Source organism: Bombus huntii, chromosome 9, assembly GCF_024542735.1.
Source record: "Bombus huntii isolate Logan2020A chromosome 9, iyBomHunt1.1, whole genome shotgun sequence".
Taxonomy (NCBI): Eukaryota; Metazoa; Arthropoda; class Insecta; order Hymenoptera; family Apidae; genus Bombus; species Bombus huntii.
Window position 1 is genome coordinate 6148256 of NC_066246.1, and position 24277 is coordinate 6172532.

The 24277-nt window shown below is 46.6% G+C and overlaps 2 protein-coding genes across 5 annotated transcripts in view; one reads left to right on the forward strand and one right to left on the reverse strand.

Annotated features, from left to right (window-relative positions):
- The window catches only part of LOC126869257 (uncharacterized), a 61786-nt gene that overhangs the window by 14181 nt on the left and 23328 nt on the right, over positions 1 to 24277 (forward strand). The gene's annotated exons all lie outside the window — the stretch shown is intronic.
- The window catches only part of LOC126869255 (thrombospondin type-1 domain-containing protein 4-like), a 39817-nt gene that overhangs the window by 8966 nt on the left and 6574 nt on the right, over positions 1 to 24277 (reverse strand). For 3 of the 4 annotated variants that reach the window (XM_050625529.1, XM_050625531.1, XM_050625530.1), the window contains exon 3: positions 447 to 598. In XM_050625529.1, the coding sequence (XP_050481486.1) occupies positions 447 to 598 (152 nt within the window). Of the gene's footprint in view, positions 1 to 446; positions 599 to 2992; positions 3069 to 24277 lie in introns of all 4 variants that reach the window. The other variant, XM_050625528.1, reaches the window with a different exon arrangement.

The following is a 24277-nucleotide window of genomic DNA, read 5'->3' on the forward strand; positions in this document are numbered from 1 at the left end:
CGACTCGTCGGCATGCCAGCGTGTAATCTTCCTCTGCTACCGATCTGCAATTTGTTCGACACTCGGTGCTCTTCGCTCGTATACTCCAAGTGCTACGAACGTGTCAAGCTTCGGAATATCGAGCTCACAGAGACCGATCGATTCAAGGCCAGAGAGATCTCGCGGAAGGAAACGGCAACGTCTATGATTCTCGTATGGCTAGGATTAGGTGTTTCTTGGACCGTTTCGCGAAGTCATGGAGCAGTTGCTCACGATCTTGGGTCGCGCGAAACGTTAACGGTATCGCGAAACCTGTGATTATCGTCGAAGCTGATACTAAAACGCACGATTCCCTGCTTTGCGATCGATTATTTAACCACGTTCCATACATTGCGTTCTGTTTGGGAGTAATTCGCACGAAAAGCGCAGCAACTTCGATGCAGCTTAGGAAAATATATTTTACTTACTGATATGGCACGCATTCGCGGGACTGCGACTGAATACCCGTACCACAGGTCCGTGAACACTCGCTCCAAGCACTCCACGGTCCCCAGGTTCCTCTTATACGATTATCTCGGCCAAGATTGAATTGAGTCTTCTCCCGTAGCATGTGATAGACCTGGAAAAGATTTCAACGCGTTTGTCACCGTTGTGTCTCGACTGGTCGATGCCTCGTCGATTTGCAATCGCGACGATTCACGGCTGGCATCGAATTACTCGTCAAAGCTTTGACGCAGACCCTCATTATGCAGCGCAGTCATTATTCATCGTCTCGTGTGCGAGGAATTTGAGACGTTATGTAATCACGCGCGGGCCGCGATATAATTAATTTTATTCGAAGCACCTTCGGATTAATCAATCAAAGGGTGGCGAACAAAATTGCCTGATAATCAAACGGCAGGTCCTCGCGTTGTAATCCAGCCGCGTTAATTACAACGGAGCGGAAGGAGGAGGGAGAGACGGTAACTCTGCAACGACGACATCCGAACTGTTTGTTCAATAATTAATATCGGTACTTCCGCGATTCAGATCACCCGCGAGGCCGTAATTAATTGAAAGACGGATCCGTGGCGCCCGTCAATATTGGTACGCAGATGTAAAATCCGCTGGTGTTCGTAACCGAGCATATCGCGGAATACGTCATTCGTTGTTCGCTGAAAACCGCCATTACGCGAAAAGATCCGCTATGGAAATTGTACTAAAGGAAAATTAGAACGTTTGTTCGGTCGATACGTCTCGGCCTCTAATCGCGTTGAAATTTCGAAATTAGCTTTCTAAGGTTAACGACGCACCATTTCGCGGTAAAGAATGCCAATTTAATGGCATCTCTAATAACGCGTTGTGAATTGTTGGCGAGCCGCGATTGGTTTCAGCGCGAGCCCCGCCTCAATTCAAAATTCGAGCAGCTTTCAAAAAGTCGTTAACCCGTTAAAACGAAGTAATACTTGCTTGATGACCGACATTAACTCCGGCACGTTAATCGCGCCGCGCATGAACTTGCTTCGTACACATGCGCGGGAATATGCGTATATATGGAGAGGAGGAAACGCGAAAATACTCGACAAAGGGGTAACAGGGGGGAGGGCTGGAACGGTCGGCATCGCGCAACGGCCTGAATAATGGAGCCGCGTTTCAAGAGTCTTTCCACGATGAACGATCTTAATCTCATTGTCCCGGGAGCTTTCAAAGGGATCCTTACGGGCGTAACGAACGTCTTTACGACGGATAAGAAGCTCGTATTACGGCGACGTTTCATAAGAAGAGAATTATAGATAGACGGCGGCCGCCTCTTTAAAAATTCGCCGAAATTTTCAGAATTATTTGGAACAGACTACTATCCCGAAGAGAGTCTCTCGACTTCGTTCGCGAAACGAATATCAAGAGACAGAGAGAGAGAGAGAGAGAGAGAGAGAGACTCGCGTGAGGAGAATACCTCCTCTTCCCGGTAGGTACCTCTGATACGATAGAAAGCTGTAAGGTCGCGCTTGTTAGCGAAGAACGATTGAAATTGGCCGGTCGACCAATCATTACGATTAACTGGAACGATCGTTCAAAGTATGTAAGTTTAATCAACGATAAGCGCCGTTATCCCGGTTGCTCCGGGTTCAACAGGTTGCCACCAAATTGTCGGCATTCTATGCTGGTTAACTAGATCGATTGAAAAATTTTACAGATTAGGCTCGATGTACACAAAGGTGTGTGCTTTGCAACGTAGACCGCGCGTGTAGAACTAACGCGGAGTACAATCGTGTATCGCCGTGCTCGTTAAAAACGACCGCGAACCGTCGTAAAGAAACGGCGGATTGAGCGAGAGCGTTAACTGAGAACGTCCAGTGTTTCTCTTTTTTTTTTTTTTTTTTTTTTTTTTAATGTAATCTTCGCGACCAACCATGATGATCTCGAGGCCAAGAACGATATTGCAATATTTTCCAAAACAAACGATCCATTTAAACGATCAGAAGAAGTCGACGTAACAAGAAACGCGATGTCATTGCGAGAGCTGTGTACACCAGAGTGTTAGCGTTTCACGCTCATCGTTCGGCCGGCCTTGAGGATGCAGCCAGCTCGAGTGTAATTTAGGAAGTTCCTCCAGTGTCAATTAATTATCCTCTTCGTGCCACCCAGAATAACGTCTACGTAATTGCTTATTAATTCCGGTAAGTGGATTAAATTAATATTCACCGACGAACCGTACGTTCGAGATAAAATATCTTAATGAACGAGATAGCTATGATAACGTTATTATGGCAGTAAGTTAAACGGCAAGAAGTTATGTATTAAATTATCCTGGAAATCCAACTTGGACGAGCTGCTTTACTTAATGAACATATCCCGAAGGAGATCACCTTTCGCGTATCCATGTCAAAATTAAAATACCTTCCACATCTTTTGTAAGTCGTAACAGATGTAATCGGAGCTTCCGAGAATTACATCGTTTTCGAATTACAAGGGTCCAAAGTCGACGGATCGAGTAACCGATACTACATCTTAATCAACCATAATGGAAAGTTACCTCGATGGGATACTTGTCGGGCACGTGGGTAGAGGAGACACTGGCCGCAGTCAGCATTGTCAAAGCTAGAATCGATCTGAAACAGAGATTGCAAAGATGCCTTAATTAATCCGACGTAATGGAATGCAATTTGTTATCGTCGTTGTCAATCTAGAAGCGGTTTGCACGAACGGTCGCCGACTGTTGAACCGAGCCAATTATCCCCTTATCGCGTAAAATATCTATCTTTCAGCTGGCTTCAACGGGTTAGATATTTCAAGAATGTGATAATCTTCCTCGGATGAGTAACGTTGCATAGTATGACGATGTAAAACACTGCCCGTCCGAGGGACTGGATAATTCTGCTTGTACATCGCCGGGACTCGTTAATGCATTCGTCCCCTGTAAATCATTTACCAACGAGGGAAAAGGCAAAAAAAAAAAAAAAAAAGAACAGAAACTAAAGGATCGCGACAAGGATTAATGGTATCGATACGAATAGATGGTGTTTAGATTGAATACCGAACAAACGAACGTGTCTTGCTTCCGAATCGAAACCCGCGATTAATCGAATGTACCCCGCTGATTTATCCATCGCGATTCCAGATTAATAACGACTGGCCAGTAATTTCGCGCAGATGCTGCGCTTGCATATTTAGAAACACGATCAAGGATCGTACGATTACCATGAATTTTACGATATTAAGGTTCAAACAGAATTAAACTGCTCTAAATAGCGATGAAAATCGCTACGAGAATCCGCCCCTCTCACGGGCTATGGCGTTTTTAGAACGATTTCACGCGAAACGAATAGCCAAGCATGTGTTCTCCATCATCCACTTCGTTCCTACGGCGGATAATCGCCGTCATAGATTTCAAAAGTTCTCGATTTTCACGGCACAAATGGCGTGCATGCATCTAGGATGCGAAGCGTATAGTACCGCAGCGGCCAGGCGCCAGTTCGTTTTGCCATGGTAATTATTAAAACTGCACCGGGGATGCATCTACCGATCGGGTAGGAGAAATAGACGAGGAAATTGAAGAAGAAGAGGGGATGAATGTGAGACGGAGAGAGAGAGAGAGAGAGAGAGAGAGAGAGAGAGAGGGAGAAGAATGAAGGAAGGGAGCTAGAGAGGAGCAGCGACGCTGGAACAAGTAAACTGTGCCACTAAGCACTAATAACGTTTCACTTGTTGCGTTTTCTTGGAAAGCTTAATTAATCATTACGCCCCTGTGTGGCGGAGGAGGATACTAAAGAGAGAGAAAGAGCGAGTACAAGAGAAGAAGGGTCAGGAGAGTCGGACCGCCCGCAGCCACTGAAGTAGTCGCCTACTCGCGTGCGTGAAACGCACACAGAAAACACGTGTAAACGCACATTACTGCGACGAAATCAGAAAAAGCCGCATCGCGGCTTTCCACGCAATGTTCTTGCGGATCGCGTGTAAGGCTCCGTACATACTGCCCCGTGTAAAGTAGAATAAAATTAATAGTAGTACTCTGGCACGAGGGCCGGTTTGCTACAAGTACCATTTTAAAGATGTAGCATGAAACGAGAAGTGGTCGGCTCGACAGGTGTACAGGAGCTCCATTGATCATCAACGTTAAACGTCGTTCTCGTCTCGTACCAGATATAGAGGAGTGTCCTGTTTCGAGCGAAAGCTTTCAAGATTATTTCTCGTCCAGACAGCGTCCATGACAACGTTGGCACAGTTTTGGATACTCGTTTACCTTAATCTTGAGCTTTTAACCGTAGCGAATTACATCGAAGTTCAAAAGTACTGTCTTAGAAATGATCAAATAGTTCGTACAAGTATTCTATATCGTAAAATGAGAAGAAAATAAGGAACGTTTGAAGTGACGAAATGTGAGAAAACAGGAGGACATAAAAGTATAGAGAAGGAAAAGGCAAAGCGAAGCGTGAGAGCAGAATCGAAGAACGTGATTTGCAACGATGAAAAGGTTATCGTATAGATTTACAATTACCAACCGCGCAGCTTTATTGTCTCCCTATTACGACGATCAATTACCTCGTAAACAAACATATATCGCGCTCCCTATCTCCATTAGGTATGATTATTGTGAATTACAGCGATGTAGTTTATTGAATAATAAACGACGACAGAGCTAGACTGTGTGTCTCGGTATGCATAGCGCCTAAGAAAGGGACGTTCACGGTGCACGCAAGCGGCGCGATGAAGCATTGCACTTGCCTGGAACTGCTATGGCTAGCCGCTCGAGAGCAATCGTGTCCAGCCGCAACGGCGAACACGTGTTCCTCGCCATTCTTTGTAACGCTAAACAGATCGCAAGATCGCCGTAAAATCGTTGAACCGCTCTGTTTCAAGCTACCCTTTTTGCTTCTCGTTTTCTCGCTTACACAACGAATTTTTCTTCCCGGTAAGAATTATCGCCGTCTTCTCGGTATTATCGGTACAGCGTGTACTTCGTAACCAGACAATCGCCGATCGTCGCCTCGTTTTATATCTTCGAAGATATTTCCAAGATATTCGAGAGAAGTAGAACTTTTCCCTCGAAATCGCACTTATCTGCATTTTCGTGTTTCGCGTACTAATTATCGTCGTAGCGACGCCTCGGCGCAAGATAAATAGGGAGAATAATATCTTGCGTTATTCGAATGACAAAAGGTTCGGCTATATCCGGCGTTGTTCGTGGAAATCGTTGAAATTCTTTGACTCGACGTCTGCCACGGGCTGTCACCTATCGCGCTTGTCCTCGAGCCAAGGATTCTATGCTTGTAACTAGCGCATCAAGAAACGCGCGTGCACTCTTTATTCATCGGTTTTTAGCATTCCTACGCCATTGAAAACAAGACAGACATTGTTTATCGCGGCATGTAACGCACCGACTACAGCGATAGCCAAGTCGTAACGGGTCGTAGATACGACCCTCGACTGTGAGATCTCTCGCTATAAGGTCGATACGTTCGAAGAAAAAAAGAGGAAAAGTAGGAGATGAAGAAAACAGCTCTGGATTGCGTTGCGAACACACACACAGTCTGATTTACGTTCCCAGATCTCGCCGGACGCTTTTGTCGAGTATCTCACGGGAACATGATAATTTATCCGATACTGATATTTTCCCGGAATTTCACGAATCCGCACGGCTCGCCGAGCAAAATTAATTTTAGCTGGTGCAATGATCCGATAATGATCCCCGCGAGACAACGATTGCGCCCGATTAGCACTCGCTCCTCCCGGAGATATTTCATTGAAACGAGTTAGGGTCAGTGAACACGGGCGGGACGATAGGGTGCAAATACCAGATTCAACGTGACAAGTACGTATGATCAGCGACGAACGATAACACGAACTCGATATTTTATCGACCAGCATAGCCAACGAACTTTATCGACGTCTTTTAATATATTCGAGGCCGGTATAATCTGACAAAACTGCTCCCAGTAGCCGTCAATGTTTTTGCAATTATAACTTGTAGTTTGATATTTCGCGCTATCTTGGTTATGGTATATTTTCATTTTCTACTTGACTGTGAAATCTTCGCGTCTTAAACGCTTTGTTCTACGATTCGTTCCTTGGTTGTAATCTATGAAAAGTTATCGCGCGATTCGACGTCTGAAAGCCTGTAGAAACCGATCGTTAACGTTTAGTGAAACTTCATTAATCTCGTCGAGGATATCATCGAACAGCAAATAAAAGCATCTCGACCAATAACAATTAGTCGCGATAACAATGAAACGGCGCTCTCTCCAAGGACGACGTATAACTTTCCAATGCTCGGTGGAATTCGTTCGATAAATCGCGGCGTTTCTGCGGGCAAAAGGCGGATAAGAATAACTGACCAGCCTGGCGTCGCGGGAGGCCGGCGAAATCATTTTAACCACGGTGGTCCGAGACGAGGGATTTTCGTCTCCAGCAGGGGGACCAGAGACGATACGTACGCGCCGGACACAAAAAAGAATGACCGTGAAATATGATGCACGATACACGTACAGCATTGTCTCGGTAGGCTGTTGAGCATCTCCGGCGTTAACCGAGGGAAAGGAGCAAGAAGTCGCCCTCGGACAATGGGGGCGTGAGTCTCGAATGGCTCCTCTAATGATACCGGAGCACCTCGATCGAACAGCGTATAAATGCAAGCGTTACTGCAAAGCTGCGAACGTTCCAGTTTACGCGTGCATTACCGCGCACGCTCCGACTTCTTTTTCCTTCTCCTTTCCTTTTTTCTCTCCCTCGCTTTCTCCTTTCCGTTTGTCGTGCTTTTATTGAAAACGAAACAATGGTATCACGAGAATGTGAGAATTTGCCAAGGAAAGTACGACAGGTAGAGAAGCGAGTATCCGACGATCTTCAACACAGTCGGTGTTCTTGTTGTTACCGGTTGAAGCTTCCGGGTATAGGCCGCGTCTTTGATGCGATGTTATTCCGACGTTTCATTTCGCTCAACGAGGGATCATGGAGTCCCTGCGATGCGAACGAAGCTGGCTATACCGCTGGTAAATCGTTGCAGTAATACGTAGACATATGTTATACAGCTTGAAGCCATGTCTTATCGAAATATAGAAGAATACGGTGGAAAAGGAAATGAGAAGGATTAGGTAGGTAGCTGTAAGAAAGGTAGATCTACACCTGATAAAGCATTATGATTACTCGAGAGGCTAAGACACGTGGAATGTATTCGTTCTCGACGAGAATAATTGGTTTGTCACGAACTGTGGGAATATTCGATGTTGGCTAGAAGCAGAGGAATTCGTTGCATGTAAAATGGCATTGGTGCGATCGAAACATCGTCGTTACTGTCGCGTTGCTGTGTCAACCAAGAGCGGGGAGATGTTTTGCGACGTTGTTATTGCACTAGAACCCCGTCACCGTCGGTTTCCGATAACCAAGCCGCTGTCACGCTGCAGTTGCCGTTGTTGTCGCCATAAACATTCTACCTCGTTCCTCTCGTTTCTTCTCGCGTGTCTCTCTCTCTCGGTCTCTCCCTCGTGGCGTACTTCTAGCTTTCTACACGTCGTTCTCCGTTCTGGTTGTCTACCGTATTGTCGCGCATTTTTCTCTTGTTCCCTTGATTCATCGTTGTCCCCATCTTTTCTCGCGAGTTCCTCCGCGATGTAAGGCTCTTCCGTCCTCGTAGGCTCGTTCGTCTTCCTCTTGCCTCGTTACATAGTCGGGAACAGCACCGCAGGCGCCTTCCGCGTGTTGATACACGCGAAGAAGGGTGGCTGGGAAAATCCTCCGAGCGCCAGCTCTATTTTGAGGAAGATTGCTGTGAACGTGGTGGCTGCTCGAAAAGAAAGCAAATGAGTCGCGGCAGACGTGTACTTTCGACTGCAGGTAGGTAGCAGTTACGGAGATAATTCGTTGGAAAAATTTCCTAACGACTCGTAATTGAGGAAAATCGACTGCAGTACTTCTCCGCGTACATCGGTGAGAACTGTGTCGTTGTAATTTTCTCCAACGATAGAACTGATTCCCTAGAAATTCCGTACAATTTAGATTTTCTATGGACAGATCGAACAATCGACTTGTAAAGAAATCGAAAAATAGGTGGAGGTCGTCGGTGTTTGATGTAAGAATATCTGATGCTATTCACAGGAAACGAGCTGAAAACGCGCAGATGGCACGCGGGACAATGCTTCTGGTTGAACGGACCTTACCTTGTAACAGTTAACGCATTAATAAGCGTGGAATCAGGTCTTTGATAGTCAGTACAAAAACCGTATCGCCAAACACGTTTCGGCCCTCTCACCTTGACTGCGACGCCACACGAAGGTAATCGGCGTACAGCCACGATCTGTCCGCATTTTTACGGGGCAGTCACATTTACGCGATGATACCAGAGCGGTACGTGCCAAGGCAAATTTAAACAGATGGGAATCGCAACGTACGCGTACGTGGAAGCTGGCTGCTCCTCTTTCAAGGTCCTCCATAACGACCCTGGCGGTCTCCATAAATCGACTGGCTGGTTAAACGAAAGGGCAACGTTCCAAAATTGCTCTGGTTAATTATCCTCGCCTTGGCGACGACCAGCTGAGAAATAAAGCTCAATGTACATCGCGTGAACAACGACGTCTCCCTTTGGCGAATACGCGAGCCATTCGCAGTAAACTCTCCTAATCGATTTATACGACGCGTGTGGTCTTCGTGAAAACGTTGAAACTCGCGAATATAACGACGGACTGCGGACGGAATTTCGTTGGATATAACGTTTTTATTTTTCATTGCGACGATACGCGTGTTATCGGCATAGCACCTTTGTCCCGGAATCCCTGACGATAACACGTTTTCCGATAAAAATAATTAAATTCAGCGCACGGTATCGAAAAATTTCATTGAATTAGCATAGCCCATTCGCCTCTGTAGTACGCTGTCGCGTGTAAATGCAAATACTTCCTCTTCTATGTCCGTTGGTTTATTAGTTTCGTAGCACAGGCCAGGATGAAAAGGATATAGAGTGAAAGCATTTCTCGACTCCGATGCGGAACCCACGTTTCAACGATGGTTACCGATCGATGCCGTTTCCTTTTTACGACAGTTCGAACGTGGGCTCCATAATGAGGAGATGTAACACCGAAGATTCGTGTCACGTTCCTCGTATTGTTCAACTTAATTGTACGTAAAAAGAAAAGTACATATTTAATTATCCTGTCCATTTAGTTAGGCCAGTGATGTTAATTTTTTTACATCTTCGTTAAAGTCTTCGGGGGGTTGATTCGATATCGCATTCTGATTATCTTTTTCCTCCTTCGCAAACTTATCTTCCTTAGAGGATCGATAGACTTGAAAAGCAGAGCTCGACAAATCATTTTTGTGACGTTATAACGCGACGAGTTCACTAAGAAATTCTTTGCTAAGACGTCGGTACATAGAGTCGTGAACTAACAAACGTAAGTGGACGCAGTGGTTGGCCAGTCGTGAACTTTGCGTTCCATCGATCGTTATCGATTCATCCGAACTTTTTGCACAGCGATAATCAGCCACGAGTTGAATGTCGAGAAGGAATGAAATATAAGAGCACCCCGATTGACCCTTTATAATGCTCGTCTCATTGTCGAGTCTAATCGGATGATCTATGCATGGTTGCCCCCGTCGCGGCGGAATCTTAATTCGATAGCTCTTAGTATTAATAAATCCCTATCGGGAGCTGATCGTTCAACAGTCTTAGGGAAGGCGAATTTTCCTGCTTCGATGCCGTGCAATAAATTCTCCTACTAACGAAACTCTGTTATCCGTCTCGAGTGTTGCGTCTTGTTATCGACATAGCCGTTTCATTCGATCCTCTGTTATAGCGAGTAAGTATATAATACCTTGTAATCCTCTCTAATGAGTTTATTTTTTGAAGACTGAGGAAGCAAAAGCACGGAGAATAATTCTCGAGAGAGGATCAAAGAACAGGCTTGGTCGATCGATCAAAATAAGTTCTAAATAGAAGGTCGCACCAAGACAGGCCACTGAACAAGAGATTTTCTTTTCACTTGGCCGTACCGTGATCGCTAGTGCGAATCATCCCTTAAGTTCGATAGAGAATTCCAAAACTCATTTAGATATAGCGCCTTTTTCAGCCCGGCACGATAATGCCTATCGTGACATGCCTATAAATACGCACCTCTTGATGGTGTTATTAATAGAAGCGTGGGAGGATGCGAGAGTGGTACGTGAGACGAATAACGAAGCCACGACATCAACTTTCTCACTTGAGAATGTGCGCCAATGGACCAGGTGTAATCGCGTCTCACTCGACCTCGAATTATCAGCTTCGCGATCTTAAACGTCCTCCGCTTCGTTAACCTACATTCCGCTCCTTTGGCTCGTGAATTCGACATCGAAGCCTTCGTTTCGATTAATTAACGGCAGAAACTACGTACCTCGTGCAATTCCTCCAGCGTGTTACAGAACGAATACCAATGTATTGCGCAATCGTGTTTCAAGAACCTGGTAAGGCTCAAAGCTGTGCTTCGAATTAAGCCGCGCGACATTCGTTAAAAGCGAAGACGAGCGAAGTAGAGTTTCAAGCGATAGATAAACGCGGGCTACAAATTTCAGGCGCAAATAGGTCACTGTGTTCTCGAAGCAAAGATACGAACGGCGAGATTTTCCGCGCGTACCCAGACCTAACCCAAAGCACGTGTGGTCGCGTGTACAGCGTGCAATTTCCAAGCTTTTCGGTGCACCCTTTCACCGTTTTCGGAACTTTCATCCGTCTTGGTTCCACCTGTGATCCTTTGTATCCCCGTTTCTTCGTTCATCCGTTCAACTCGTTTTCGGTATATTAAGTTTCACGCGAACGCGAGAGCCACGTATGCCCAGTGGTGCGTGCAGTTAACAAGACACGTTGAACGTAGATGAACCATCTTCATCGTAGGTGAATACCGCCCGCAGCCAGTCTGCGCTAACTTTATACCCTCTTCCACCTTCTTGTCTTTTCCGCCTGTTTTTGCCCGCCACTCGCCAACATCCTGTTTTTCTCGATTCGTAGTCAGGTAGTTCGATGCATCGCGAACGTTGTAATGGACTGCGAAATTGCGGTCTGATGAGATCCGGTAAAGAGATTGATCCCTTTTAAATTCCAAGCAACGAGGTTCGTGATGTTTGCATAGGTCGGAACAATTCTAGGTTGCTTGGGTTTGTTGTCGCGAAAAGAATTTTCCCAGAGGAACGTAGATTATAACGAACAACAACGTACACGCTCGACAACGAGCGCATTTGTCAATGGCTTTAGAAGACACGCTGTAGATAGTTTTAGAATACACGCTGTATATAGCTTTAGACGTAGGACGTTTTGGCTGGGCGACTGCTTGTCTTTCAACAAGGTGCTTTTTATCCGACGTCGTTCCTGACCCGATCCACTTTGCCACGACGCGACGCCATGAAATATCGTTTGTGCGTTTCTTGTCATCGTTCGCCGTTGAAACCTCATTCTTTGGCCCTGCGGCTCGGAGCGTGTTCAGAAAAACGTCGAAACCAACAGATCGGGTAAAAAAGAGAAAATCGAAGAGGAAAAATATGAAAGAAGAAGAGGAAGAATGGCCTTAGGTAACGTCTTCGTTCTTTTAGCCGTTTGTCCGTTTCCTCTATCAGCGAAGAAATTACATCTCCGCGAAATTAAGCCGGGGTTTGTCGGGATTGTACGTTCTTGTTTCGATACAGACGATTTAATCGTGCCGTCGATTACGTTCGATCAGGTCGTGACAGAGACCACCAGACACGTCGAAACGTTAATATGTAGCGCGCGTACAATAGTTATTAAATGGTTAATGACTGGCAATTAGAATCGTTCGTATATCGTAATAAAGACAGGGACGGGAAATTATCTCAATCTTGACTAGGAAAAATTATAACGAGCCTTTCTACCGACTCCTTTAATTCACCTCGTCCCGAAACGCAAAAAGACTGCTCTTTCATCTCCCCTTTCTATTTCTTTTCCCTTTTCCTCCTTCGTGCGATCTTCGAAGAGAAGCCGGTAGCTGAAAGACAGGACCTGCACGCTGCGTCCTGACCTTCTCTCGCCTTCGTCCATTGCACGCGACGTCCTTCTTCTCTCCTTCCTCGTCCTATGGCTATAGGGCTATGCGCTTCGTACACCGCGTCGATGTGTACGTTTCACCCGTCGGCCTCTCCTGCCGCCACCGAGTGACGTGAAATTATAATTCCGTAAAATTAACGTTGCATATGTTAATTATTAAGAACCGGTCCGTAGCTCGCGGCAGTCTTCGAGATCCTCCATTCTACGGCCAGGTTATATTATATACGAGCGTGCGAGTTACGAGCCAGCCTCGCCTCCGTGAAACGCGGCCGCTGCCTTCGAAACTATCACATGAAACGCCGTTAAGGTCGCGCCACTCTTATTTCTTCAGTTCCATCGCGCTCGATCGTCCGGGGACCATTTAGCGAGATCGACTTTTGGTTCGGGCCTCTGCCCGCGACATTTCACTGACCTATGGAACACTTTAAAAGTTAGCCGCCTGCAGCGGAACCCCTGTCGATAGAAGGTCGTTAGACGAAATGTTAAGCGTCGACAAAGTTCAAAATGCGACGATCAAGTAGAACGCGATGATATTAAAGAAACGACATAAGAACACGCGTGTTTATGCAAAGATAATAGCTTAAACTTTCTTGTATTCTCATTATTTATTTATCCTATTTATCATTTACGTGGAAATTAGCGGTAATCAACTTGCACAGCTCATTCTGCGTTAATAACGATACGGTGGAATTAAATAATTACAAAGAATCTGATGTGATACTGGCAAACGAAGGTATCCTTAATATAAAGATACAAATAAATTAAAACATAAAATTGCAGGGATAATTGCAGCCTAATCGAACAGGTCTGAAACGCTGGTTTGATTTTTCAGTTGGTTAATCCAGCTTGGATTAACAATTTCACGATAACTGGTAGCCCGCTCGGTGCCGTAGATGAGGGAACACCGGTTGCGTGCCACGCAGATGAAGAAATTACTTTCGCGTTTACATGGATATACTGTCGATGTCCGTGGAATCCGGGTTAAGTATCAGGTTCGAGGGTATTGGAACGTTCGACGGGCTGGCGAACAGCCACTTAAATCAATTAATTTCCGTTGCTAGCGCACGATCGACGAGGGGGCGTTAACTAGCCTCTAGACTTCTACTCGCGATAAAAGCAAATTCCGTCGCGTTTAACCACCTCGTCGTGCATTCCCTCTCGCAAAGGATCGGACATCGAATTCCACTTGGTTCATAGTCTATTTTTACCGGCCCTTCGGAAGTACCATTTGTGATTCGCGCGTGTACGTGTGTATCGTAAAGGCGAAACGTTCTTCAATTCGCACGAGTTGGCGTAAAAATAACCGACAGGTAAATGCGCCGACGATGTTCCGCGTTTCGATTCGCTCCAAACGATTACCGATTGCCTTTTCCAGCGGCACGGTGGAACGCCGCGCAATCGGCAGCAAAACGAACCGATTTTCCGCCCAGCGTTCTCCCGCGCACCCTTATCTCGGGTCAAAGCACTGCCTGGAAATCGCGACCTTTCGATTTAGCTGCGAGAATCGAAAGCGTACGCTCGTGCAGTCGTACATTTTCCACCGCGGCTATTATTTACGCCGGGCATAAGCGCCGGCTTTGTGGCCGGTATCGCGCCCTTTTCAAGCACGCGGCTCTTTTTGAACCGGCACCAGCACAGATTTCCCAGGGAAAATCCTAAGCCCGATATTTCCACCGACGATTAACCGAAAAGGCGAACCCAGTCGAGTCTCGTTGCCGCTAGGTAAACGAGCGTCACAGAGGCGAATTCGTGGAAACGAATAGAAAACCAAGTCCGGAAAAAAATAGCGGAAATTCTGTTCTGAGAAGCGAAGCTTCTCTGGGGCGCGTTAACGAGGAATATACGAACGAAAATACACGGAATATCAGGGGACACATATTTTCTGGAAAAATTGTTTACGAAAAGTTCAGGCAAAATAACGTTACGGAACCGTACAGCTTGAACAGCTGGTAACGGTATTAGAATGACAAGATTAACAACTTTTTCACGGCAGAGGCATGCCCGTGCAATCGAGAAATAGAAACGTTATTTTCTTTCGGGACGCAAAGGTAACGGGAGCACAAGCCCTAATTTTATCTACTACCGGCAACCGGGTTGCTTTTGTCGTTATCGAACCGCTAAACTAATTACTCGTTGACGCTGCACGAAAGCATCGTCCGACCAATTTCATCGGCCGCTGCCATCGACCATTAAATCGATTAGATCGAAGGAAGAGGGCAGCAGGGCAGGCGCCACCAGGGCTTCGGATTCGAGACTTGCATCGTTCGATGCAGCGTGTACAACGTGTAGCGATCCCATCGAGATGCTTTTTTTTTCTCCCCTCGACCAGCTGAAAGTGTCGTAAATAATACGATAAGGAAGTCGCCGCCTCGGTGGGCCCGTTATCTAACCCAGGAGGACATGAATTCGCCGCGACCGACCCGATGAGATGGATCTGTTTGTAATTTCCTTGGCAAACTAGATCGGTTGGCACGAGTGCCCTCTCGAATCGGCTCTTACAGCCGATTTATCGCTTCTGATTGCCGTACCCTGGCTTATCGTTCCTTTGCGAATCGAAACCGAGCGTAAACGCGAGCCTTTGATACCGTAAGGATGAGAATTTGCCAGGAGAATCGTGCAGTTACGGTCAGACGTTCAGGGAACGTTTTCAAAGAGATTTAATTCCCACGTAGTAGAGAGAAGTCGGAACGGGGAAGTTCGTCTTGACCTCGAAACGGACGATAATCGCATCTGGCGATGCAGCGTGTGGAAGCTGTAATACGAATGAACGCTTTAACAGCAATTACACTTGCATTTGATCCGTGGAAGATGGACACGCGGGGCGAACGTGAGGCCGTGTCGAGCCACTCGTGAGCCTTTGAACGCCGTTTAATGACCGTAAATTTCTACCTTTCGTCTCCGTGGACGGGTATCTCCCCTTCCTTGCCGGTACAGGCGTCGAGAATGTCACGTACAAAGGCGCCGATCCAAGATAATGTGCCGGAAAGGGCAACCGTGCAGAATGCGCCGCTGCTGCCGAGAACCAAACGTGGAAGTGTGAACGTTTTAATGTCACACCATCTGCGATACGAACTTGAATCTGTTAAACCTGTTGCTCGCGATAGGACGAAGGGTTTTCGGGGGAAAAACGGAGTAACACGGCCGCGGAAGAGAGGGTCCGTATCTTAAAAGAAAACGGGGAACGCTCGCGTGTGTCCACATCCACCTGTGCAAACGTCACCGTCGTTTCCCTCGCTTTTCCTTCGAACGAGCCCCTAAAGGTAAGGTGGTTTTTCGGTATCGTAAATAGTCGCCGTAAAAAGAAGAGAACTTCCTCTCCAAATTCTACGTTCCAACCTGTCGTCTTTTAACTCTTCCCCCAGAATCATTAAAATTCTCGCCAGGATTTTCGGTACGCGTCGAAAATCGACGAATCGGAGGTCGTTCATTAAATCGTTCGGGCTGTCGCACGAAAGGAACAACGATCGCAGAAGCGCGGCGGTAAATGGCGTTGAGCAAGCTTAATGCTTTTCCACAGCAGGAAATAATTAGCTACGACCGGATATGATCGTTGGTAGGCGGTGGCGTGGACGCTGAGGACAGACCGGTATGACTTCCAATCGACTTTTACGCCGGTGTTCGAACCTTTTGCTATGCCTTGCGTGGCCTTTCGATGCGCTCGCACACAATACACGTAGCCAGCGTACAAGACTATTGTTTTGGTCGAACAAGCGCGGTTCGCTCATTTAACGAACGGCGAACACGTATATCGAAAAGCTCACGTATACCACCGTTGTTGTTTCTGGCTCGGGAACGGCGGAAACCACGCTATCTTGCCGTTCCACGATTTTGATCTCTGCTCCCCTCGAACGTTTTCGCGTTTTCTATCCCGAATCGGAACCGCGTGCGGTCTCGTTCGCGGACGAACAAATCTACGCAAAACAAAAGAGACTTACGAATACAATGCCTACCAACACGCAACCGGTAAGATGAGGTATATATGAACGACATAGAATTACAGATGCGATTACGGTTGCGCAAAGCTTTTATCGTATATCGATCGTATCCCTTGCTGGCCTTTGTTTGCATAGCTTTGAAATAAAACGATACTCGCGAACCGTGCGCGCACACCGCGATTCGTGCACCGCGACCGTGAGCACGAATGCTCGAAACGCATCGAGATGCTTCGTGAAACCAATTATTTTTCAAAAAGCGAGCGAATATTTCTGCTTTAACGTTCCGCGATCCAAACTCTCCTATCGTTGGTTTCGATCCGTGGTGCGCATCCAGCGAACAAAAAAAAAAAAGAGGCCTTCGTCAATTTCGAACCGTTATTTCGCGGAATCAAATATCCGGCTGCGCTCGGATCGTAAATAGTCGATATAAGCATCGATGGAATGGCGGAAGCTGTGCGCCCTATAGAGATTCCCCCGAGGGTCGCAGAAAGATAGAGAGAGGCTTCGTGTGAAAACAAAAGAGATATACGTGTAACGAACGCAGAAGTGTGCGTGTTCCGTATCTCGCTATATCCTCGGGATCCATCGATCGACTCTGAGCCTTTGCTACCATCTGAATAAGAAACTCTCCGATCTACGGCTTATTTCTACAATTGCGGCAGCACGCACAGAATAGAGAACGAATATGATGAATCTTTCTCGGTGGCGTTGCCACAACGCGATGTACGGATCTCAGGAGTGTTAGGTGCTCGAGAATCATTGAGTTTCGCTGATTTTTTGCTTGTTAGTTTACGAGCGTGTCGCGAGTTTTGTAACGAATTTGTGAGAAATATCACGAGCTGGCAGATCTCTTGATGGAATTTACTCGAGACCTCGAGATCTCGCGGAATTAGAAGCCGTAGCTTTTGTTCCATGATCTTCTTACGATCTAGCGGGTACGCGTTATCCATGGTGCTCCATGAGAAGCTTTTGTTTGGCCTGGCACAAGCGCGTTTCGACTATTCTCCGTTGCTTCAAACTCTTCTTTGCATGATCCATGCTCGTACAGAATAGCTGAAATTCCAGCATTCGCGCAATACGCAAAGGCTCAACGGGGTTAAATAAACCTCGACGCTAGGCGAGCAACGAAGAGAGGCATCCTAGCAATTAAAATGAATTCACCGCTGAAAATTTTGCGGAGGAGCCCGGCCAATTCTTTCCACGCGCACACTGCATTCCATTCTCATCTACGGCTTTATTAAACTTGCGGTCGGACCGTGACCGTCGTAAATCTTACGAAAAGAAGAGGCGAGAGGGGAAGAATGAAGAATGTTCAGCGTCAGCAGCTCTAGGATTCCAATCCCGGTCTCGTTTCCAACGAGACGACGTAATTACTCGGAGGAAACGTTTGCAAACTGTTAAGGGCTTGTTGGTCTTGGCGTTCTTTACGACACGGACCATGGCCTCGTTATTGATCATATCGTTTGGGAGTCTCGTAAAACGAACAGCTTAATGGGGCACACGCTCACCGGTCAGCCGTATATCCGATGCAAAACAGAAGCGATGCACGTGTGCGATCGCTCAGGCCCTCCTCTTCTCTTGATTTTCGCGTTCTTCGCGTGCGTGGAAGAACGGCCGTCATAAATATGCCGCCTTTCTGCACTGTCACTCTTGTCCCTGACAATGATTCTAACTATGGATCCCAACGAGCTCGTAGGATTTTCGATACGTCGTGGCACGGTAGTCTCTCCCGAATGGAAATCGTCTCCGATCCATTATCGATCCAAGTATAAGTACGTTGAATTAAGATTCAATGCTCGTTTGTTGGTCACTGATGTCATGGTTTGGATCCCGATGAAGACGCCCATAACGTCAGCGAACCGTGAGAACAACGTTTCTACAGACGCAACATGCACTCGGAAGCTTCGACTAATTATAGGATGAAACAGTGGCTGTAGAAGTCGCGATACTTTGATCTGTCGTGTACAGCTGGACCGAAATCGACACCACAATCGCCAGCGCTGTGATTAAACGAAAGGGAGAGAATGTTTCGTCTAGGCCTCGCTATTGGATTCGTCGGTAAAACTACCTTCCGTTTCTCTAGACGGTAGATACAAGATCAGAGGGTATATTTCTGACAGATAATTATTCAATGTCCATGCTCCTGATGCCGAACGTAAAAAGACCGTCGCACCAACGTTCGTTGCTCCGCATCGTGCAAAATGTACACGGAGGAAACTCCAAAAAATTTGCGGTTCCCACGAAGCGGATTTCCACGAGAAAAATTAGCCGCGAGTTTTAACATGCGCCGACACGAAGATAAACGTTTACCCGTGCCTAAGAAGATCCGTGCGCGTCGCAGCACGCAGAAACGCCGGCGTCCATTGTACGCGTGCACGAGCGCCCGTATATTTGCACGTAGATCCGCGTGCAAATATGTGCACAGGGTGTGTACGCTCGCGCGTAATTGTGAACGAGCTTACGGCCGCGCAGTGTAATCGCGTTAAAACTATGTCGGGGAAAAACGAGAGTCAGGGCCATGGATAAACAGGGGGCAGCTAAGCGTTGCATTAACAGTTGTTTGTTTGTTAATCCTCAAAGCTCGAAAACTTGCCTGTCCGTCGTCGTCGGTTTCCGGCTGTTACTGGTAAAGCGTGAAATTTGCTCGACTCTCTATTTCGAGTTGGCCGACATCGACCACGAAAGCTGGCTTAAAGTTGTTCTAAGCCTCGGAACTGTAACGGTTCACCCCGTGGGCCAGCAGCTGATGATTAAGACACGGCGGAACTTCCATTAAACTCGCGCCAAAAGACTTCCAACACGGGAAACGATGAAAATAGTAGGACAAGAACAACAGAGACCGCGCGTCTCGACGCATGATTCCGCGAGACAGCGCCGTGCGGCTTGGTGAATAGTCGTTTCTGGCTATGTCTTGTATTCGAACGTCTATTTCGAGACGACCGTAATAGCAGCACATCGATGGACGCTTTAACGAGGCATTCCCGTGACGATGTTTACTGGCGATCGTGCTGCGAAACGCGATCCTGATGAGCGATCTCTTATCCGCAATTTTGTACGGTTAATAAACCGAGAGATTGAGATAGGGTGGAAATTGAAAATGGTAGCATGATTTATAAACAATCGAAGAGAATTGATCCCTGCGTTCGCGAATTCCTCGAGAGTCTCTATTATCACTTTCGTTGTTACGATTCAACGTAAATTTACGGCACGTCAGGTCGCGCAAACAAGCGTAAGCTGCTTAAATTTCGAGCGTACAGCGGTAAATCAACGATGTCGATCGCTAATTAATGGTTCTTCCATCTAAAATGGAAACGCGTCGGTTCGGATAGCTTTACTCGTATTATTTTAACACCTGAAGTTCCAGTCAAGCAAATTCGAGTCGATTTCAATTAATACGACTCGGTCGATCGTGTCAGCGGAACGTGCAACAGCTAATTAACAGTTCTGTTTCTACGTTCCGTATAATAACAGAGCTGCGCATGATGTATAATCATCGCAGCTCGATAATCCCCGGTGCTCTCCGAGCGACGTAGCCCGTGGGAAAACGGCTTTTGATATCTTGTCGATATCATGTACGGTATACCGCCGTGTAGAAACGAGAGAACTCATGGACCAAAATGTTTTGCTTATTCGGCAGCTGACAAACGCACCGTGATATGAGAAAACCGCTCATACCGGATCGATCATTCGCGCATCAATTAAGAAAACCTTGCGAGTGTTTAACGCGACTACTACGAGGCATATTGGTTTTCCGAGTCACGGATGTACGAGATTCTTCTGGAAGATTTTTCGCGCTGTATCGCGCGTTCAGAACTCTTGCATTCGTTCACAGAGTATCTAGTTACTTCACGGACGTTAATACTCTAACAATTCCTTATAATTGGCCCATTCTAACTGTACGCTTCCTGTGTACTGCATGTAGCTTCTTTAATTCTAACATTGTACATTAATGGGGATTTAACTCGTCTATCCTTGAATAAATGAATAAATAATTCTGCAATATCTTCATTTGGAGTATCGTTCCTCCTTTTTTTCTTTTCTTTTCTTTTTGATCATTTTAGATCGCTATCTATAGCAATAGATTTTTACATCCAATTTGCTCGTTGTATGGCGATAAATTGTCCGAGATCGATTTGTATCCACGAAACAAGAAGAAACGAAGAAATACGTACATCAAAAGTTGATTTGATTTCTTCAATGTTCGAACTTTCAAATAATAATCCGGTTCGGACCACACGCGATTCGTGTCATAAATGAAATCGTCACCGTAATGCCCGGGCCTGGTAAGCAAGGTAAGCAGACAAAAGGAAAGGTCGAAACTGGCGAAATCGAAATTGCAGTCGGGAGCGTGCACGCGGCTCTGTGCTTGGCTCCACTCGCCCACGATCTCGTTCGAAAGAATAATTATAGGTTTCGCGTACGCGAATGGGTAAGACATGAGATGGCACCGCTGGCGGTAGCGGTGGTTCACGTCAAACCACGCTATCTCGCGCTCACTGAAAAATAAACGAGAAGGCACCGTTTAATGCCGCTTTCGAGCCGTACGCCTCCTTCCCGGACGAAGGAGTTACGAGACCTCGCGAACGCTCTTATCTGATGCATCCGGTATGCATCCTGTGCATGCACGGCATACAATACCTAACTGGCTGATGACTGCCGGCCATATTTACAACACTTTTTCACCCTAATGTGGAACACGACTGATTGTCCCGGTCGAAGGATTTATATCTGCGAGTATGATACTTCGTTTTCAAATCGTTTCCGTGGCCCGTGGTAATGCTTTATGGCCCAAAATTTAACTCTCACGCGCTATCGCCGAAGAAAATCGCGTTAACTATATTCCAGAATGAAATTTCACCCCGCCACATTGATCCTTATTCTAGAAATCAGTAATGAATACAATGGTAAATATTTCCTCGTAAATGATTGTATACTAATTTTAAATTACAGATAGACATTAGTTTCGTATCACTCTATAATTACCCCGATATCTGTACGCTCGTTCATTCTAAGCAAGCAAGCGGACGAGTTCCGATAAGATGTAAGCAATGTATTGCGAAACGATACATCTTCCGAGTACAATGCTCACCGATAATGGTCGCTTTTCAGTCTGTCTTCGTTATTGAACTTTCGTCAATGAAACCGCAAATCTACGATGCGTCGTACACCGTCATATCACGGATAATAACCAATTACAGTGCGTCGTATCTCATCTCCTACTTAGACGCACACCCACACAACGGCAACGCGTTATCGTTGACTTCACCGTCGAGAGAATTCGTCGTGGCGTCGTGGAACGCCGATAAAAGATCGTGTAGCCTATTTTTTCCGAGATTATCTTCTCGCGACGGTCTAAAATACAAAACAATAGAGAACGTTGTTCTAGCTGGCGTCACGCGTACATTAACAAATTGTCTTGCATAACGCTAACTCTATTTTGTCATTGATAATTTATTATTCTCAAGTTCTCCGGAATCATTCCCACTTTCGTGACCTTATTCCCGAAGATGTAAATTTCCGTAACAAAGGACGAATACCTAAGCGACCGAAGGAACGGTGAAACAGAGTTTAGAGAGCTGGACGGGCCACCGAAAGGTCAAGTGCATAGATTTACTAGTTCACGCTTGGTGAACGTAACGGTGCTCGCGGAGTAGGTGTTAACGGCTTTACTTATGCGTGGAATCACGAGCAGCCGAGAAACCACTTCGTTTCACTTTCAAGCCGGCTGAAACGGCCGCGCACGCGTCCATACGTAGAACACGCGCTCGACTTGCCCGGGATCGGGACGATCGCGTACAGCGACGACAGGCCTTCCATCAAACAAGCCGTTGTCGATGGGAACGACCGTACGCCATTCCCCTTTTCGTCGCTCGTTATTTATACGCGATTCGTGCTCGAGCTTCCTCGAGCCCTTAATCACTCGTTTCTGCCTTCGAACCAGGAAACTACGAGTTTATCCTCTTAATTCTTCAACAACGACAGATATACCCTGGAGAGGTCTCGGTAACCGGGGGATTCCCCCGAGACAAGGGGAGAGAGGAAGAGAGGAGGAGAAAGAGAGGGAGAGGAAACGAAAGGAACACAGTGCGCGATTGTTAGAGCCGGTGGTATCGTACGCAAAGTGGAAGACAAGTATCGGGAATGGAACGAAGGGTTGAGCGAGCGCGGATGATCGTCCGAATGCATCTTTAATTCCACGCACTTATCTCGAAATCAATTTAAATCTTGGCTGTCCGACTCGGTTCCTATATGGCGAAAGGAAGAGCTTTGTCCGTGCCGACGTGGATCAGCCCGTCGTCGTTCTCTCCCTTTTCTCGTTTCGTGCTGCGCTAGAATAGCGTCCCGCGCATAAAGGCCATTGTTGCAGAAAAGGGACGGTAACGCGAAACGAGACGCAACGATCCGCCGTTTCTCGTACGGCTCATTCAACATGCAGTTGCCGAGGTTATCGTGCTCTACGGACGTTGATAGAATACGCATCGTTGAGACACGGGGTTGCGTCTCGCTGCGGTGCCAAGCGTCCGTGGCTGTCAGCGCGTCTCGAAACTGTCAAGGTCTTCGCAGCGGGACTCGATGCGAATCAACGTCACCGATTCTCGCCCGCCTTCGCGTTCAGCACCCTTTCGTACCACCTTCCTATCGATACCTGCCAATGGATCTCTTTTAGCCTTTTCTCGCTCGTGCATCGACCACTCTCCGGACGACGTTCGATCGTGCCAAGAAATCGCAGCGTCTTTAACGGAAGTGCTTGTTTCATCCTACGCTCTCTCGCCGATGCACGTTCCTTTTGGTTTTATCGAAGGAAGCCTTGCTTTCGAACAGTCGAATGTAATGATAACTCCGTATGTAAGTACGAGAAAATAGCGTGCACTCGAGGCTGTTTCGAAGGTTGTAACGCTGTAAATCACAACGTTGTTTGTAACAGACGTCGGACATCAGAGATATTTTAGGTAACACGGCATTAGACGCCCCACCCTCTGCAAACGTCACGGGTCACTGTTTCTTAATAGACGTTTACGATTAGCTCGATATTGCTGTCATTACCCTCGTGTCAACGTTGTTATATCATTCGTTTCTTTTTCTATCTTTATAAAAGGGCGAGTCGGATTCCGTCGATCTAGGGTCACGTATGCAGGTCTATGCAGGTCACTGAATTTCAAGATGACCCTAGAAATTCTAATAAAGAATCCGAGGAACCTCGTCGAGAGATGCAAACTTTCCTCGAAATATTCCGCTCCGAAAGAATCTCGAATGTCAGACAATTGCACACGAGCCGGGGATCGAAATGCCCGGTCTCCGTATTTTCTTCTCACGGGCGCACGATAAATCGAAAGGTCTTTCTCCACTAAGGAAAGGTTTCGCCATGTTTGACAATAGAATTGCGGAAGATACGCACAATGGAGGCTAAAAGCAGCAAAGACGGTGAAAAATCGAAAGAATGTCCAGTCGCTTCGTGGTGAATTTAAAAATATTTTTCGCTCATGCTCGAAGTGTCGATATCTACGAGCGAGTTAAATCGGCGAGTGTGGTCTTCGATCATTGCGCCGCGTTGCGTACGCAAATCGAGAGAAGCAAATACCATAGTTGGAGAGAATCGATGTAAATGGGAGTCAATGACTCGCGGTTGTTCGCGCACGGTCCACCACCGTGGTTAAGCGTAATGCGGTTGTCAGCGTCAGAAAGTAAAAACCGCTCGCGTGCGTCAGCGAGCATTTCTAAGATTAATTGCAGCGTAGCCTTTCCATTGCTGGGAAAATTCGAAGCTATAAAATTCATGCGCAGGCAAAGAGCAAAGAGTTGAGCTTTTGGAAACGAAATCAGGGTCTTTATAAAGCCATTTCTTCGAACAATAGCGAGTGCTGCGCTA